General features: G+C 32.4%; 1 protein-coding gene and 1 pseudogene across 1 annotated transcript in view; one reads left to right on the forward strand and one right to left on the reverse strand.

The window, feature by feature from the left end:
• Positions 1 to 10,927, forward strand: part of LOC143054501 (uncharacterized) — a 75,168-nt gene extending 64,241 nt beyond the window's left edge. The window contains exons 19-22 of the mRNA XM_076227520.1: positions 687 to 717; positions 3,559 to 3,830; positions 5,232 to 5,259; positions 6,459 to 10,927. Of these exons, the coding sequence (XP_076083635.1) occupies positions 687 to 717; positions 3,559 to 3,830; positions 5,232 to 5,259; positions 6,459 to 6,829 (702 nt within the window). The 3' untranslated portion in view covers positions 6,830 to 10,927. The remainder of the gene's footprint in view (positions 1 to 686; positions 718 to 3,558; positions 3,831 to 5,231; positions 5,260 to 6,458) is intronic.
• A 4,123-nt stretch (positions 10,928 to 15,050) lies between these two features.
• Positions 15,051 to 17,756, reverse strand: LOC143053727 (uncharacterized; annotated as a pseudogene).
• Positions 17,757 to 19,044: the final 1,288 nt, after the last annotated feature.

Raw genomic sequence — 19,044 nt, forward strand, 5'->3', positions numbered from 1 at the left:
GGCCGCCAGCGGGGGACTTAGTTAACATAGGACCCTATGGGAAATTCATACAAATGAATTCTTCCAGAGAACCACTGAATGGAATGAAACCAAACATGGCATAAATGTTCCTTATGAGGTTCTGACCAAGTGTTGTTACTTTGTAGTTGATCCATCATCCAAGATGGCCGCCAGCGGGGGGACTTTGTTTAACATAGGACCCAATGGGAAATGCATACAAATGACATCATTTAGAGAACCACTGAATGGAATGAAACCAAACATAGCATGAATGTTCCTTATGCGATGCTGATCAAGTGTTGTTAATTTGTCTCTGATCCATCATCCAAGATGGCTGCCAGCAGGGGTCTTAGTTTAACATAGGACCCTATCGGAAATGCATACAAAAGTCTTCTTCTAGAGAACCACAGAATTGAATGAAATCAAACATAGCATGAATAGTCCATCCCTTATGAGGTGCTGGCCAAGTGTTGTTACTTTGTAGCCAAATTTTATCTGTTTTTATATGATTTCAAAAACCCAAGTAGAGTCAGGTGAGTAATACAGGCTCTTGAGAGCCTCTAGTTTTGCCATGATGACATATGTCTTTCTCTAGCTTTTATTTTTGATTTTACCCTTTGCATTTTCTGATTTGTATACTTTTAAACAATGTCAAATAATTATAGGTATGTATTTTATTTCTACAGAGGAATGAACAGTGTGAGCAGAATTGTCCAGGTAAGATATCCCATGTATACAAAGTTAGGATCCATATAATTTATTTTCCGCTGGCATACGTTAGTGGCATACGTAAATTTTATTATTATAGAAAAAGGATGATAGGAAAAATTGTTTAACATTTTAAATTATCAAAGAAATGATTTGAAGGTGTGTATTACCACATTTCCAATTGAATTTGTATTTTTTAGTACATTAACAGGATTTAAGTCCAAATATGTGTTATCGAAAATATAATCTAGAATATCAGTTATTACTAGCAATTCATTTAAACTTTAAATATGATTATTTGTTTTAATGTGGAAATTTAAAAATGAAATAGCAGGTTACATATGAACTATCTCAAGTCATTCAACAATGAAATGTAAGTCAAGTTTCTTAGTTAGCTTTGTTTCCAGCATACCTACCTGATGTTTATCACCTACGATATATATACCCTATTTAAAAAGGTCAACAGTCATTCAAGCGAAAATGTAGTTTGTTTAAATGCTCTTTATTATCTAAGAGGCATTCATCAATAACTTGTTATTAGCATGTGATGTTTACAAACATAGCAATAGACCGAACAGAAAACCTTAGCAAATATTGTATGTACTAAAATGTCCAAGAAGAATGTATTCAATGACTTAATGTCATTGGAATGATTTTTAACCAACATATAGATGCAGACGAATTTATGGAGAGATATAATTGGATACTTTTAGCAGTCAAATTTATGGACAGAGATATAATTGGATACTTTAGGCAGTCAAATTTATGGAGAGATATAATTGGATACTTTTAGCAGTCAAATTTATTTTGAAATAACATATTGATGTGTTACTGAAGACTTCTCCGGATAATAAAATAAAAATGACATGATTTTCCCTCACAACGTTAGCTTTGGTCAATCCTTCTCACTATACTTAGTGTGTAGGTGGGTCGGCTCAATTAAAGGTGTATCATGTACGATTTTGAAAAAAAAAAAAAAGATTTTTTTGTTTTGTGCATTTATCATGTTTATGAAAAGGAAATATTCATATACTTTGATATTTCGATATTAGCAAACTATTTGGTTCACTTTTGTCCCAAAACAATGCTGATGTATTTTTAGATAGCAAGACAATAGTTCAACCTCATTTAAATCTGTATTCGTACAAACTTTGATTTGACTATTCCCTGGATATGGGTAACACATATGATAAGAGTGATTAATTTCAAAAATTGATAAAATGAGCATTGAAATGTGATATAAGGGTTCCCTGTCCATATCTCTTACATGTAAAAACAAACATTTTATATTTTATTTCCAGATATATTTAGAATAAACAAAAACTGTCATTGTTAGACGATGTGTATGTTTTATCGAAATTTGTAAATACTTTTATCTGTGTTCAAATTTTGGACGAAAGGAAAGAGCAAAAAATATATCATGGATATAGAGCCATGATATTAGTCATTATCATCACTTAAAATCGTTTGAATTTATATTTAGTATTGACATTATACATCTTTGAAATTACAGTTTTTTATACGCCTGTCAAAATTTTGACGGGACGTATTATGGTATACAAATGTCCGGTGTCCGTCCGTCTGTCTGTCCGTCTGTCTGTCCAGCGTAAACATGTCGCACCGTAACTTGAGAACGACTTATCCAAATTTCATGAAACTTAACATAGTTGTTTCTTATGATGGTCAAATGATCTGTATACTTTTTGGTGAAAATAAGATTTAAACTTTTTGAGTTACAGCACTTTGTAACTAAAACAGGGGTGTGTTTTTTTTCACATGTCGCACCGTATCTCAAAAACGATTCTTAATTATGGCTTAAAACTTTAAACACTTCTTAGTTATATTGATCTTAATATCTGTATACTTTTTGAGTATTTTGTAAAAAAGGGGGAGGGTTTTTTTACATGTCGCACCATATCTCAAAAACGATTTATGATTATTGCTTAAAACTTTACACATGTCTTTGTTATATTAATCTGAAGATCTGTATACTTTTTGGTGATGATTCAAAATTTCATTTTTGAGTTATTGAGTATTTTGTAAAAAAGGGGGAGGGTTTTTTTACATGTTGTGCCGTATCTCAAAAACCATTTATGATTATTGCTTAAAACTTTACACACTTCTTTGTTATATTAATCTAAAGATCTGTATACTTTTTGGTTTTGATTCAAAATTTTATTTTCGTGAAATTTAGTTTTTTGTAAAAAAAAACAGGGTTAGGGATTTCACATGTCCCCGCCGTGTCTCAAAAACAATATATGGTTATTGCTTAAAACTTTCTCAGAAACTATTTATGATTATTGCACAAAACTTCCACACAAGACGTCGGGCGTATCATGCGCTCATGGCGCAGCTGTTTATTACTTCATATGTTATTCTAAATTCACATTGATATACCGAAATTACTTCTGTCTATAAATAGTTACCAAAGGTACCAGGCTAATTATTTAATAAGCCAGACGCCTGTTTCGTCTTACTAAGACACTTCAGTGAAGCTCAGATCAAAATAGTTATAAAGTCAAAAAGGAACAAAGTTAAAGAGCAATGAGGACCCAAAATTAAAAAAATAGTTATAACATTCAATACCTTTTTATTAAGTGAAGGATTTAAAGACGACACGATATAAAGCTGTAGAAAACATTTCAATTGCTTTACAGATTTTTTTAAATAAACAAATTCAGATGGATATTTAATACACCATAAACCGTTTTGACTATTTTCTGCAAAGAGTATAGTTTATTCAAGACTGGTTTTTACTTCCTTTTTGTTTATATATTATTAATAAATCTTATAAACATATTTTGCTTATTGTAAGACAATTAAGATTTTCAAACAAATGTTTAATTTCAGGTTTAAGTGATGATGCTTTAAACCAAAGACCAAGCGATACTGAATTATTGCGTTTTTCAATGAAGTGTGCATCAAGCCAAATGTATAAATTAGTGACATATTTTGAAATGTCTGAGGAATGGGAGGATATCACACACAATTATCCTAACAATATAAAGGTAGCAAAATTTTTGGTTCTATCAAAATGGAAAGAAATGAAAGAAGAGAGCAATTTCAAAGACTTGGCAGAAGCTCTGACAAACATGGATATATCAACACATGTTTTGTGTCAAGTAAGTTTTTTTAAAATACATTCAAAAGATTTGAATTCTGTAAACCCAGTTTATTTTTTCAATTACTTTATATTGTGTTAAATACCCATAATTTCTAGTCCACTTCATGGTTATTTAATTTCGCGATTTTCTAGTTTACTTGATGTAGTTTATTTAGGAAAGATCTGAGTTTTACATTTCGCGACAATTTATTTTGCGTTATTTTTTACTCACGATAGACGAAAATTTTGTTTTAAACAGTCTTTGACATAATGATTTAAGTAGTGTATATAGTAATTGTTTAATGTTTCTCGTCCTTGTTAACTCATACAACGTTGTAGACATTTAAACATTTTATAGTGGATAGAGAAGATTGTATTCTCTGCAAACCTTGTATCCCCTGAGATGGCTGTGTACTCCGCCTTATAGAAAAATATCCTTCATCACTGTTTATTCATTCATCAATAACAATAACACCACGAAATAGCCGAAAGTTCTTAAATATGTGTATTACACTAATAAATCAATCAATGCTATTGCAAGTTCATATTCTAACAGAACCTTTTTGATCGTTGCAGACAAATTTGCCGACAAATTTTGGTAAAATCCAATCATTACATTATACTCCAATACAGGAGAAAACAATCAAAAACACAAATTGTTTTATAAAATGTTTTATGTGTGTTTCAGTCAGCGGTCAAAGCATTTATAGAAATTCTTTCAATCTGAATTAATTCATTTTTATGCTTGAATGTATTGAAATTGTTTTTGTCCGCAGCATTCACATTTAGGTCCAGTCTTGGTGAAAGTGCTGTTAGATATGGTTAACTTTGTCAAACTTTCAAATTTGAACAGAATCTTGTTTATGACCAAAACATATTATCTGAAACTAAATGTTTTGAAAATAATTATGTTTGTTTTTCCTCATTTTACTGATAAATTGATTTGTTTTTACATTTACCTAGTAGACACCGTCGGTGGTGATTTTTTTTTCACAATAATTACTTCAATTTTGATACCTTGATAGAAGCTTTTATTTCTTATGATTTAGAGATAATATTTGAAGCAATTGTTTGAAAAATAAAGTTATAGAATGTTGTAGGATTAATTATCCTGTTACCCACATCATATGTCCATTGAAAACAAAATTGATTTGAGTTCCCACGATGCTTTGTTACTGCTTTTTGAAAACAGTCTGAATAATCTACTGTAAGGATTACAGTTCTGTCTAACATTAAGAGACAATATTGCGGTCATCAATCACTGCAAGGGTGGTACAATTTAAGAAGAATGTGGTATGCATATATGCATGATGTACGTGTATTCAATTATAAATGTGTAGATAGAACAAATTGTTTTGGAGATATCATACTTTATACCTATAACATGAACTGTATTTTTTATTTCTCATTATATATGCAGGTAAGAAGAGTGAAAATAGCAGAAACTGGTAAGCAATAAACAATAACAAAACCAACATGACCAATACAAATTCAAAACAAACTAAAGGATAACAAACCCAATACAAACTACAAAACAAACTAAAGGATATCAAACCCAATATACACAATAAAACAAACTGAATGAAAACAGAACTTAATATTACAAATGATTGTAACATATATGACTAATTGCATTGCAGTTCTCTTGGAAGTATGTTATTCTCTAGTGTAGGGTGTCTTGGGTTTGAACCTTGAATGGCTTCTCTGCTAAGCATGCGAAATTAAAGAGTCAGGGTAAAGACTGCATGGTTGGATCAGAGTTTGAATAGTGTGTCTGGGTAAAGGAACATGTATTCCTGTGGACTATTACTTTGTTAATTAGCATGTTAAGGATTCAGCTCAGTGTCTGGGTCTCATACAAATGACGGTTAACATTTATATTACATCAACATGTTCCCGTCCTCAAATAGCATATTAATTTGGCATATAATCTTTAGAAGCAATTTCTCAAAATTCGTTTGATCTATTATAATGTATGTGCTTGTAATATTCTGTTCAGCTCAAATGGACGACAGGTCCACAATATGCTTTCACCATCACGTTGTGTCTGTTAGTCACCTTTCAAAGAATTGGTCTACCGTCCTCTGAATCCACTGTTTCATTTTGACCAATTTTGTTTTAGAAAGCATGAAACTAGTTTAAAAATAATAAGTTCAATGATATTGCTAGTGAATACAACAACCTGGTTGTTGATTTAAAAAAAAAAATCAAACTGCTTAGATAAGATTGTTACACATCAATAAATGTGTCAAACATACAGTTTGATGAAACTTTTTGAAAAATATTTTTTCTGAAAGATAGTTTTTGTTTTTATAGTTAACATTTACAGACACTGGAAATACATTTGTTGCAAAATTTTTTCAAATTTTAAATCTCTATCTTACTGATAAATGTACTTACTTTTTAAGTCAAAATTAATTATGCTTTTAAATTGACAGCTTCATCAAATTCATTATAATCTGTTTGTGTTTTTAACTGTGTGAGAGTATTAGCAGATCTTAAAATATTAAAAGTTGGTCGGAATATAACCTTTATTCCCAGCTAGTGATTCCAGCTCCCTTGAGCCTTTAGTTTTCATAATTTTTTAGGGACTTTTTTCAATTTAAATCATTTTGAATCTATCATGTCTATTATGTATATATTTTAGATATTCCTTTGGAATACCTCGATTGTATTTCGACAGATGAGATTTTGGATGCATTAGCACCACAAATAGGTCAGATATTTTTTCAACTTGGTGCTGAATTGGGGTTGTCAATTGCAAACCTAGAAAATATACAGAGCAATAATTCCCAAGACTTAGCAGCTCAGAATAAAGAAGTACTGTTCAAATGGCGAGAAGACAGAACCGTTAAACCTACAATACGGGTACTGGTTCAAGCTTTAGTAAACATTGGGAGAGGGGCATATTGCTTACAGGAAATTCTGAAGAATGTGGATCTTAACACCCTTGGAAGATCAGAAGTGACAGGTAAAGGTGCAAGTCAGAAAACAACAAAGAAATGTTCGATATCTTAAATGCAGGCACCAGAGCGAAAAACTATGAAATGTAATCCATCCCTTTTGTTTCCAAGATGAAGAATGCTTACACGTTTGGACTTTGTTTTTTTTTCCATATATTCCGCTCGCAGCAAGGAAAATAGGTATAGTCTTCGCTTGTCTATTTGCCATTCCTTTTGATACCACAATGTTAAGAGACTGGTTGACAGAAAGCTGTCATTCATGTACTTTTTTCAATTATGTTGATGTATTCGTTTTCTGTACTGAAACATTATTTCAATTTGACAATTTGCATTGGGGCTTTTTGATATTTTTTTCATAATTGTTCATAGTTTCATAATTTATTAAAGAAAACTCAGCGGCAGGAGACTGCGTAACAGGATCATATTATACACAATATTAATTACAACATAGATTCATTACATAGTTTAAAAGTAACATTCTTATTTAACTTTCTTTTTGAAAAAGTTACAATCTTTGTTTTTTGATACATTAACAGTGAGTTTCCACTCAAAACAATACAGCCTGTTGTAACCCTTCTGTCGACTCCGCAAAAATAATTGTGTCATCGGCGTCCAGAAGAATTAATAACTTGATATACAAATCAAGATTCTCTATAAATTTTTCATTCATAAATTTTTGACAATCCACAGAGTTTTCATCCAGATATTCCTCCAGGTCATTCAGGTATAAGGCAAAGAGAAAAGGTGACATTGTTTCTCCCTGTCTTACACCTACCTCACACGAGAAAAAATCTGTTTTTAGTTCTCCGTTTTTAACACAAGACTTGAAATCTGTATGCATGCTCAATATAACTTGAAACATTTTCCCACCAATGTTATATTTAAGGCCTAAATTAAAATATTGTTGGTTTGCCCTTTTCCGACCCTATGTTTTGAAACAGGGTAGGTAGGTAGGTAAAATATTTTATTTTTCTTTCCCAAAAAATAACTTAGCTCGGTACATTTTGGTCATGGGTAGGCAGGTTGGTATAATATTTTATTTTATAGATACAAAATCTGCATGATGTCATTTTTGTCTGTATTGCTTTTGTTTAAGTATGTTTTTGCTAATAAGTTTCTAGGACTATTAGTATAATAGTCCCAAGTTTTGAAGAAAAAAAAATATCATGTAGAATGTGAATTTAATTCATATGCACTACAATTTTTTTTCAAATATCAAAATATAGGGCTGTGCTGCATATTTTAAACGTTTACATACCTGGAATTTTTAAGAGTTTTTACTTGCACTAATATTCTGTACTATGTACCTTGTACGCTTACCTATAGACCTAAAGTTTTTCTGTAAGAGATAAGTTTGTCCTGGTAAAATATATCCGGGCAGATATACATTGAACATTACTAGTAGAAAAGTCCCTAGAGTGTTTAAATTTTCGTGTGTGCCTGTGTTTTTTAATAAAAATGCTACATCCTTGAAACTCAATTGACTTTGTCACGTATTTTACATCGCATTTATAAATGATCTGTATGGAAAAACTTGGCGATTTTACTGCCAAATATTCTCCCCTTTACAGACTTTTGGTTCAGATATAAATCAGAATATATCAATGCTGGTCGAAGGCATCGTTAACATAATCATCCTAATCTATGGACCACCAAACGCCATCCCTACATAGGATACAAAGTCTGTTTACAAAATATTTTGTACACACGTTGATAATTTAGTATTGGGCGAATTTTTTTTTAATGAACCCTGCTCTTCAAGTATAAAGAATTAGATACAGAGTAACGTTCATTAAATCATGATTTCAAAGCTTTCAACATTGATTTCAAACAAATGCTTTGAAACTCCAAATGCAAGTGTTCATTTATGTCAAACGCTCACGTGATACCAAACGGACTAGACCTTATACGGGAAAGATAAAACCCGAGAATTCCGGTAAAAAAGTTTTGAGCGGGAAATACAAATATAAGAATTTTGGTAGGAACAAAAAATAAAATAAAATAAAATCTTGTTTGTAAACACAAATAAAAGATTTTCAGGCGGAACGAATTTATAGGGTCGGTCGGTAAAGGGCAAACAAACAATATTTTAATTTAAGCCTAATAGTTTTTGTCAAAGTCCCACCCTCAGTATTCGTTGACAATCTCATCTCCCCCTGGGGCTAGACCATTATATATTTTTTAACAGCTGACAATATTTCGTCTTCTGTAATTTCCTTATCTATAATTTCAATAAAACACTGACTTTTTACACTTTTAGCTAAATCCTCATAATCAATATCATCATCTCGAACATCACTTTTATTTAATGACTTAAAATCCTCATATAATATTGATCAATAGTAATTTGGATATCTTTATCTGACCCCACTCTATCAAATCTTTTCAAGATTTTTCCAAAATTTACCAGAATCTTCTTTTTCGAAAGTTTACGCATGTCATATTCTAGTGCATGTTGAAAACTCTCAAAACTTCTATTCATTTCGGTAAGCTTTCCCGCACTTTTTCATCTCATCTCAGTTCTCTTTATTTTTATTAGAACGGTTACAGTAATGGTTTTTCGCTTTATGGAAAACCTTTCTATTATCTCTGCATTGTTTATTAAACCAAAGTTGGTTAGAAGTACCAGATGGATAGAATCTTCCCTTTGGTTTAAATACACGATAGGTGGTGCTTTTAAAAATATCACATATTTTGTCAACGATTCTTTCAATGGATCACTACTGTCCTCTGACAAAAGCAGTGATATCTTGTCTAATTGTGTAACGTCACTAACGAGTGTCTCAATAAAGCGGTTTGTAACACATTGACATCTTGTGAAAGTAACGCCTGAGTCAGTATCCTAGAAAGCTTTTATACTTAACAGGGTTCATTCCTTCCATGGTGTGTCTTTTACCATACTTATGATGAAATGATTTTTTTTTACTTTTGAAAGAGTTATAGGACCTCGACCCTCTATTGACTTTGTATGAAGCCATTTGACTGACAGTTTTCCGGTTGAGAAAGTTGACCATAATGAACAGTCATTTAAATATTTGTAATTTTTTTACTGAAGTTATTGAACAATGATATTTATATTTGTTTCCGGATAATACATGGAGAACCTCTTTTTGAAATTTATACAATTTATGCAAATTTCAATTGCATTGACATCTAAAGACATTTGAAAGTTGATTTTCATCGTTTTCACTCTATTCGCTCTGAAGTTATGGAACTTCTTTGTTGAAAAAACATTTCTTTTCTGGGTTTCCAGATAATAAATTGAGACGAATTGAGTGAAGTTTTTAACGGATTGATTTTGATCAGAAAAGACAGATTAAAGTCCATTTGTAAGGTTGTAATGTTTTTTAAACAGTCATGAAAATGCAAATTATTTTGTTTATCCATACTGAGAATATTTCATTAACCTCAGAATTGTATGTTCAAAGCAGTTGCCAATTATAAAATTTTTAATTAAAACGGGAAACTAAATTTCATTTTTGCAACAGCAATAATACTAGTTACTTAAGTGAAGTAAAGTGTCCTCTTCCTGAAGAAGGGATTATCTACTTGGACTTAGTAATGATCTCGATATTTAAAGAGAAGAAATTTGGTGTAAATGTATTTTTTCATATTTTGATTAAACAGTTGTAGCTTACCAGACTCTAATGTTGTTGTTTTTTTTCATATTTCCATATTTCAACAAAAGAGACCTGTTTGTGTTATAATTACTAATTAGAATAAAACAAAGAAGATAATTTTTGATTACTAATGACAAAAACTTGTCCACCCAATGGTAAAAAATCCCGCTCTACATGAAAAAGGTGAAACAATTCAAACTGATTTATGATAAAAACATCAAACTCCTAAAAGGGTGGTGTTTAACGACATTGACTTCCCATAATAGTCCAGCACGGTCGTGTTTTATTTATGTTTACAATGTTGTCTTTCTTTATATAGGACCACAAATAAGTAAACATTGAATTTATAAAAATAAGTACACATTGTATTTATAACAGATAATTTCACATTGTATTGATAATATAGTTTGTATATTTTTACCATAATTTTAGCTTATAAAAAGCTTTAACAAGCTTAAGTGTTTTCAATGTATGATTTTTATTTTGGTATGTTTATCATGTAGTATTATTAATATATTAAAATATCCACATTATTTGACAGTTTTGTTCTTTGAATTAGATATCTTTAATGTACCTGTATTTTACTAATAAAACCACAGTTGTTCGATGATACTTTTTTGTCGAGCCTGCAACTTTTGTTGCAGAAAGCTCGACACAGGGATAGTGATCCGGCGGCGGCAGCGTTAGCTCACTTCTTAAAAGCTTTATATTTTAGAAGGTGGAAGACCTGGATGCTTCATACTGTGTATATAGATGCTTCATGTTACAAAGTTTTCGTCAGTTACATGTCCAATGTCCTTGACCTCATTGTCATGGTTAGTGACCACTTGAAAAAAAAGTTCAATTGTTTTGTAATGTTGAATTCTCTCTTATTATAAGTAATAAGATAACTATATTTGATATGTGCGTACCTTGCAAGGTCCTCATGTCTGTCAGACAGTGTTCACTTGACCTCGACCTCATTTCTTGGATCAGTGAACAAGGTTAAGTTTTGGTGGTAAAGTCCATATCTCAGATACTATAAGCAATAGGGCTAGTATATTCCGTGTATGGAAGGACTGTAAGGTGTACATGTCCAACTGGCAGGTGTCATCTGACCTTGACCTCATTTTCATGGTTCAGTGGTTATAGTTAAATTTTTGTGTTTTGGTCTTTTTTTCTCATACTATATGCAATAGGTCTACTATATTTGTTGTATGGAATTATTGTAAAGTGTACATGTCTAGTGGGCAGATGTCATGTGACCTTGACCTCATTTTCAAGGTTCAGTGGTCAAAGTTAAATTTTTGAGATTTGGTCTTTTTATCTAATACTATATCCCATAGGTCAACTATATTTGGTGTATGGAAATATTTTATGATCTTTATGTCAGTCGCACAGGTTTTATTTGACCGTTACCTCATTTTCACAGTTCATTGCACAGTGTTAAGTTTTTTTGTTTTGATCTATTTTTGTTAAACTATAAGTAATGTGTCAACTATATTTGTTGTAAAGAAGCATTGTTAGCTGTACATGTCTGCCTGGCATGGTTCATCTGACCTTGACCTCATTTTCAAGGTTCATTGGTCTTTCTTTAGTTATCTTGGTTAATGTTAAGTTTATGTGACAGTTGTAATAAAGCTTAGCTTTATACTTAGGACTTTCAACATAATATCAATGATTAGTATAGAAGGCGAGACATTTCAGCGTGTGCACTCTTGTTGTTAAATTGTTTTAGAGAAAGAAGATGAGCTTAATATTTGCACAACTATATTCATTATGAACAAGAGGGCATTACAAAAGTATGTACAAATTCCGAAATTGAAAATAGATACAAGAGAGGGACGAAAGATACCAAAGGGACAGTCAAACTCATAAATCCAAAACAAACTGACAACGCCATGGCTAAAAATGAAAAAGACCAACAAACATTGCTTATTTGATAACAAATCCGGTAAATAGTCTAATTCGGTAGGTCACATTCAGGAAAGGGAAGGGGATTGTAGTTACGACGTAAGGAACATATCCGATATTGGGCGCATTAAACAATTGTGTTCAGAAAATCAAAAAAAAAATAATGAAACATAAAACAACAGTACACATAATTCTATACAGAAAATATAAGACCGAGAAACAAACAACTCCACCAAAAAATGGGTGATCTCATGAGTTTTAGAAGAGTAAGCAGATTCTGGTCCACTAGGGGCACCTGTCATGATTTTCCCAAGTAAACATTAGATGATGAGTCGCACACGTTGATGTGAAAAGAAAAGTTTATACAAACGTATTATTTACTTTCCTAAGTTATTCTGTTTTAATGAAACACAATGGTATCCCTTGTTCTGTTAATGAAATCGATGGTATCCCTTGTCGTGTTGTTCTGTTAATGAAACAAAGGTTGCAACCAATGAAATCCTTTGAAGTTCTGTTATTAAAACAAAGGTTGAAGCCAATAGTATCCATTGTCGTTCTGTTATTGAAACAAAGGTTGAAGCCAATGGTATTCATTGTCGTTCTGTTATTGAAACAAAGGTTGAAGCCAATGGTATCCCTTGTCATTCTGTTATTGAAACAAAGAATAAAACCAATGGTATCCCTTGTCATTCTGTTATTGAAACAAAGGTTGAAGCCAATGGTATCCCTTGTCATTCTGTTATTGAAACAAAGGTTGAAGCCAATGGTATCCCTTGTCATTCTGTTATTGAAACAAAGGTTGAAGCCAATGGTATCCCTTGTCATTCTGTTATTGAAACAAAGGTTGAAGCCAATGGTAGCCCGTGTCGTTCTGTTATTGAAACAAAGGTAGAAACCAATGGTATCCCTTGTTCTGTTATTGAAACAAAGGTTGACACCAATGGTATTTCTAGTCGTGTTGTTCTGTTAATGAAAGAAATCTTAAAACAAATGGTATCGCTTTCTTGCCTTTGAACAATGTTTGTGTTGAAATCTGATGTGTAATTAGTGTACGAAATAGAGAAAGCATGGTAAGGAAGATTAAATAGAAAGAAACAACCTTTTCTGGATTTTCTCTTTTGTTATATGTGTTACAAGACAGGATGAACTTGAATATTTTCCAATACAAAATGCAGGAAATAACTGCACCGGAAAGACATGTAGAGGGCAGCATATACAAATTACAACAATTATTATGAACAAGAGGGCATTACAAAAGTATGCACATATTCCGAAATTGAAAATAGTTGCTGAAGATACAAAGGGTGCATTAAACAATTGTGTTCTGAAAATCAGAAAAAAATGATGAAACATAAAACAACAGTACACACAATTCTATACAGAAAATATAAGACTGAGAGACAAACAACTCCACCAAAAAATTGGTGATCTCATAAGTTTTAGAAGAGTAAGAAGGTTCTGGTCCACCAGTGGTACCTGTCATGTTTTCCCCAAGTAAACATTAGATGATAAGTCGAACACGTTGATGTGAAAAGTAAAGTTTATAGACACGTATCATGTACTTTCCTTGATTATTCTGTTTAATTGAAACACAATGGTATCCCTTGTTCTGTAATTGAAACAAAAATTGGTGTGCCTTGTTCTGTTAATGAAACAAAGGTTGAATTTGATGGTATCCCTTGTCGTGTTGTTCTGTTAATGAAACAAAGGTTGCAACCAATGAAATCCCTTGAAGTTCTGTTATTAAAACAAAGGTTGAAACCAATGGTATCCCTTGTCGCTCTGTTAATGAAACCAATGGTATCCCTTGTCATTCTGTTATTGAAACCAACGGTATTCATTGTCGTTCTGTTATTGAAACAAAGGTTGAAGCCAATGGTATTCCTAGTCGTGTTGGTCTGTTAATGAAAGAAATCTTAAAACCAATGGTATCGCTTCCTTGCCTTTGAACGATGTTTGAATTGACACTAGACGTGTAACTTGTGTATGAAATACAGTAAGGAAGATTAAATAGAAAGAAACAACCTTTTCTGGATTTTCTCTTTTGTTACAAGTGTTACAAAACAGGATGAACTTGAATATTTTGCAATACAAAATGCAGGAAATAACTGCACCGGAAAGACATGTAGAGGGCAGCATATACAATTGAACATTCTACAAATAACAAAATTTATTATGAACAAGAGGGCATAACAAAAGTATGCACACATTCCGAAATTGAAAATAGTTGCAAAAGATACAAAGGGCGCATTAAACAATTGTGTTCAGAAAATCAGAAAAAAAAATGATGAAACATAAAACAACAGTACACACAATTCTATACAGAAAGTATAAGACTGAGAAACAAACAACTCCACAAAAAAATGGGTGATCTCATAAGTTTTAGAAGAGTAAGTAGATTATGGTCCACTAGTGGTACCTGTTATGTTTTCCCCCAAGTAAACAATAGATAATAAGTCGCACACGTTGATGTGAAAAGTAAAGTTTATACAAACGTATCATTTACTTTCCTTGGTTATTCTGTTTAAATGAAACACAATGGTATCCCTTGTCGTTCTGTAATTGAAACAAAAATTGGTGTGCCTTGTTCTGTTAATGAAACTAAGGTTGAAATCGATGGTATCCCATGTCGTGTTGTTCTGTTAATGAAACAAAGGTTGCAACCGATGAAATCCCCTGAAGTTCTGTTATTGAAACAAAGGTTGAAGCCAATGGTATCCCTTGTCATTCTGTTATTGAAACAAAGGTTGAAGCCAATGGTATTCATTGTCGTTCTGTTATTGAAACAAAGGTTGAAGCCAATGGTATCACTTGTCGTTCTGTTAATGAAACAAAGGTTGAAGCCAATGGTATCCCTTGTCATTCTGTTATTAAAACAAAGGTTGAAGCCAATGGTATCACTTGTCGTTCTGTTATTGAAACAAAGGTTGACGCCAATGGTATCCCTTGTTGTTCTGTTATTGAAACAAAGATTGAAGCCAATGGAATCCCTTGTCATTCTATTATTGAAACAAAGGTTGAAGCCAATGGTATCCCTTGTCATCCTGTTCATGAAACCAAGGTTGAAGCCAATGGAATCCCTTGTCATTCTGTTATTGAAACAAAGGTTGAAGCCAATGGTATTCATTGTCGTTCTGTTATTGAAACAAAGGTTGAAACCAATGGTATTCATTGTCGTTCTGTTATTGAAACAAAGGTTGAAACCAATTTATTATGAACAAGAGGGCATAACAAAAGTATGCACACATTCGAAATTGAAAATAGTTGCAAAAGATACAAAGGGCGTTTTAAACAACTGTGTTCAGAAAATCGGAAAAAAAAATGATGAAACATAAAACAACAGTACACATAACTCTATACAAAAAGTATAAGACTGAGAAACAAACAACTCCACCAAAAAATGGGTGATCTCATAAGTTTTAGAAGAGTAAGCAGACTCTGGTCCACTAGTGGTACCTGTCATGTTTTCCCCCAAGTAAACATTAGATAATAAGTCGAACGCGTTGATGTGAAAAGAAAAGTTTATACAAACGTATTATTTACTCTCCTTGGTTATTCTGTTTAAATGAAACACAATGGTATGCCTTGTCGTTCTGTTATTGAAACAAAGGTTGGTGTCCCTTGTTCTGTTAATGAAAAAAGGTTGAAATCGATGGTATCCCTTGTCGTGTTGTTCTGTTAATGAAAGAAAGGTTGTAACCAATAGAAGCTCTTGTAGTTCTGTTAATGAAACAAAGGTTGAAACCAATGGTATCCCTTGTCATTCTGTTATTGAAACCAAGGTTGAAGCCAATAGTATCCCTTGTCATTCTGTTCATGAAACCAAGCTTGAAACCAATGGTATTCATTGTCGTTCTGTTATTGAAACAAAGGTTGAAACCAATGGTATTCCTAGTCGTGTTGTTCTGTTAATGAAAGAAATCTTAAAACCAATGGTATAGCTTCCTTGCCTTTGAACAATGTTTGAATTGACACTAGACTTGTAACTTGTGTATGAAATACAGTAAGGAAGATTAAATAGAAAGAAACAACCTTTTCTGGATTTTTTCTTTTGTTACATGTGTTACAAAACAGGATGAACTTGAATATTTTGCAATACAAAATGCAGGAAATAACTGCACCGGAAAGACATGTAGAGGGCAGCATATACAATTGAACATTCTACAAATAACAAAATTTATTATGAACAAGAGGGCATAACAAAAGTATGCACACATTCCGAAATTGAAAATAGTTGCAAAAGATACAAAGGGCGCATTAAACAATTGTGTTCAGAAAATCAGAAAAAAAAATGATGAAACATAAAACAACAGTACACACAATTCTATACAGAAAGTATAAGACTGAGAAACAAACAACTCCACAAAAAAATGGGTGATCTCATAAGTTTTAGAAGAGTAAGTAGATTATGGTCCACTAGTGGTACCTGTTATGTTTTCCCCCAAGTAAACAATAGATAATAAGTCGCACACGTTGATGTGAAAAGTAAAGTTTATACAAACGTATCATTTACTTTCCTTGGTTATTCTGTTTAAATGAAACACAATGGTATCCCTTGTCGTTCTGTAATTGAAACAAAAATTGGTGTGCCTTGTTCTGTTAATGAAACTAAGGTTGAAATCGATGGTATCCCATGTCGTGTTGTTCTGTTAATGAAACAAAGGTTGCAACCGATGAAATCCCCTGAAGTTCTGTTATTGAAACAAAGGTTGAAGCCAATGGTATCCCTTGTCATTCTGTTATTGAAACAAAGGTTGAAGCCAATGGTATTCATTGTCGTTCTGTTATTGAAACAAAGGTTGAAGCCAATGGTATCACTTGTCGTTCTGTTAATGAAACAAAGGTTGAAGCCAATGGTATCCCTTGTCATTCTGTTATTAAAACAAAGGTTGAAGCCAATGGTATCACTTGTCGTTCTGTTATTGAAACAAAGGTTGACGCCAATGGTATCCCTTGTTGTTCTGTTATTGAAACAAAGATTGAAGCCAATGGAATCCCTTGTCATTCTATTATTGAAACAAAGGTTGAAGCCAATGGTATCCCTTGTCATCCTGTTCATGAAACCAAGGTTGAAGCCAATGGAATCCCTTGTCATTCTGTTATTGAAACAAAGGTTGAAGCCAATGGTATTCATTGTCGTTCTGTTATTGAAACAAAGGTTGAAACCAATGGTATTCATTGTCGTTCTGTTATTGAAACAAAGGTTGAAACCAATTTATTATGAACAAGAGGGCATAACAAAAGTATGCACACATTCGAAATTGAAAATAGTTGCAAAAGATACAAAGGGCGTTTTAAACAACTGTGTTCAGAAAATCAGAAAAAAAATGATGAAACATAAAACAACAGTACACATAACTCTATACAAAAAGTATAAGACTGAGAAACAAACAACTCCACCAAAAAATGGGTGATCTCATAAGTTTTAGAAGAGTAAGCAGACTCTGGTCCACTAGTGGTACCTGTCATGTTTTCCCCCGAGTAAACATTAGATAATAAGTCGAACGCGTTGATGTGAAAAGAAAAGTTTATACAAACGTATTATTTACTCTCCTTGGTTATTCTGTTTAAATGAAACACAATGGTATGCCTTGTCGTTCTGTTATTGAAACAAAGGTTGGTGTCCCTTGTTCTGTTAATGAAAAAAGGTTGAAATCGATGGTATCCCTTGTCGTGTTGTTCTGTTAATGAAAGAAAGGTTGTAACCAATAGAAGCTCTTGTAGTTCTGTTAATGAAACAAAGGTTGAAACCAATGGTATCCCTTGTCATTCTGTTATTGAAACCAAGGTTGAAGCCAATAGTATCCCTTGTCATTCTGTTCATGAAACCAAGCTTGAAACCAATGGTATTCATTGTCGTTCTGTTATTGAAACAAAGGTTGAAACCAATGGTATTCCTAGTCGTGTTGTTCTGTTAATGAAAGAAATCTTAAAACCAATGGTATAGCTTCCTTGCCTTTGAACAATGTTTGAATTGACACTAGACTTGTAACTTGTGTATGAAATACAGTAAGGAAGATTAAATAGAAAGAAACAACCTTTTCTGGATTTTTTCTTTTGTTACATGTGTAACAAGACAGAATGAACTTAAATATTTTGCAATACAAAATGCAGGAATTAACTGCACCAGAAAGACATGAAGAGGGCAGCATATGCAATTGAACATTCTACAAATAACAAAATTGATTATGAACAAGAGGGCATTACAAAAGTATGCACACATTCCGAAATTGAAAATAGATACAAAGCGCGCATTAAACAATTGTGTTCAGAAAGTCAGGAAAAAAATTATGAAACATAAAACAACAGTACACACAATTCTATACAGAAAATATAAGACTGAGAAACAAACAACTCCATCAAAATATTGGTGATCTCATAAGTTTTAGAAGAGTAAGCAGATTCTGGTCCACTTGTGGTACCTGTCATGTTTTCCCCCAAGTAAACATTAGATTGAAACCAATGGTATTCCTAGTCGCGTTGTTCTGTTAATGGAAGAAATCTTAAAACCAATGGTATAGCTTCCTTGCCTTTGAACGATGTTTGTATTGACACTAGACGTGTAATTTGTGTATAAAATACAGTTAGGAAGATTAATAGAAAGAAACAACCTTTTCTGGATTTTCTGTTTTGTTACATGTGTTACAAGACAGGATGAACTTGAATATTTTGCCATACAAAATGCAGGAAATAACTGCACCAGAAAGACAAGTAGAGGGCAGCATATACTATTGAACATTCTACAAATAACAAAACT

Source organism: Mytilus galloprovincialis, chromosome 12 (genome assembly GCF_965363235.1).
Source record: "Mytilus galloprovincialis chromosome 12, xbMytGall1.hap1.1, whole genome shotgun sequence".
Lineage (NCBI taxonomy): Eukaryota > Metazoa > Mollusca > Bivalvia > Mytilida > Mytilidae > Mytilus > Mytilus galloprovincialis.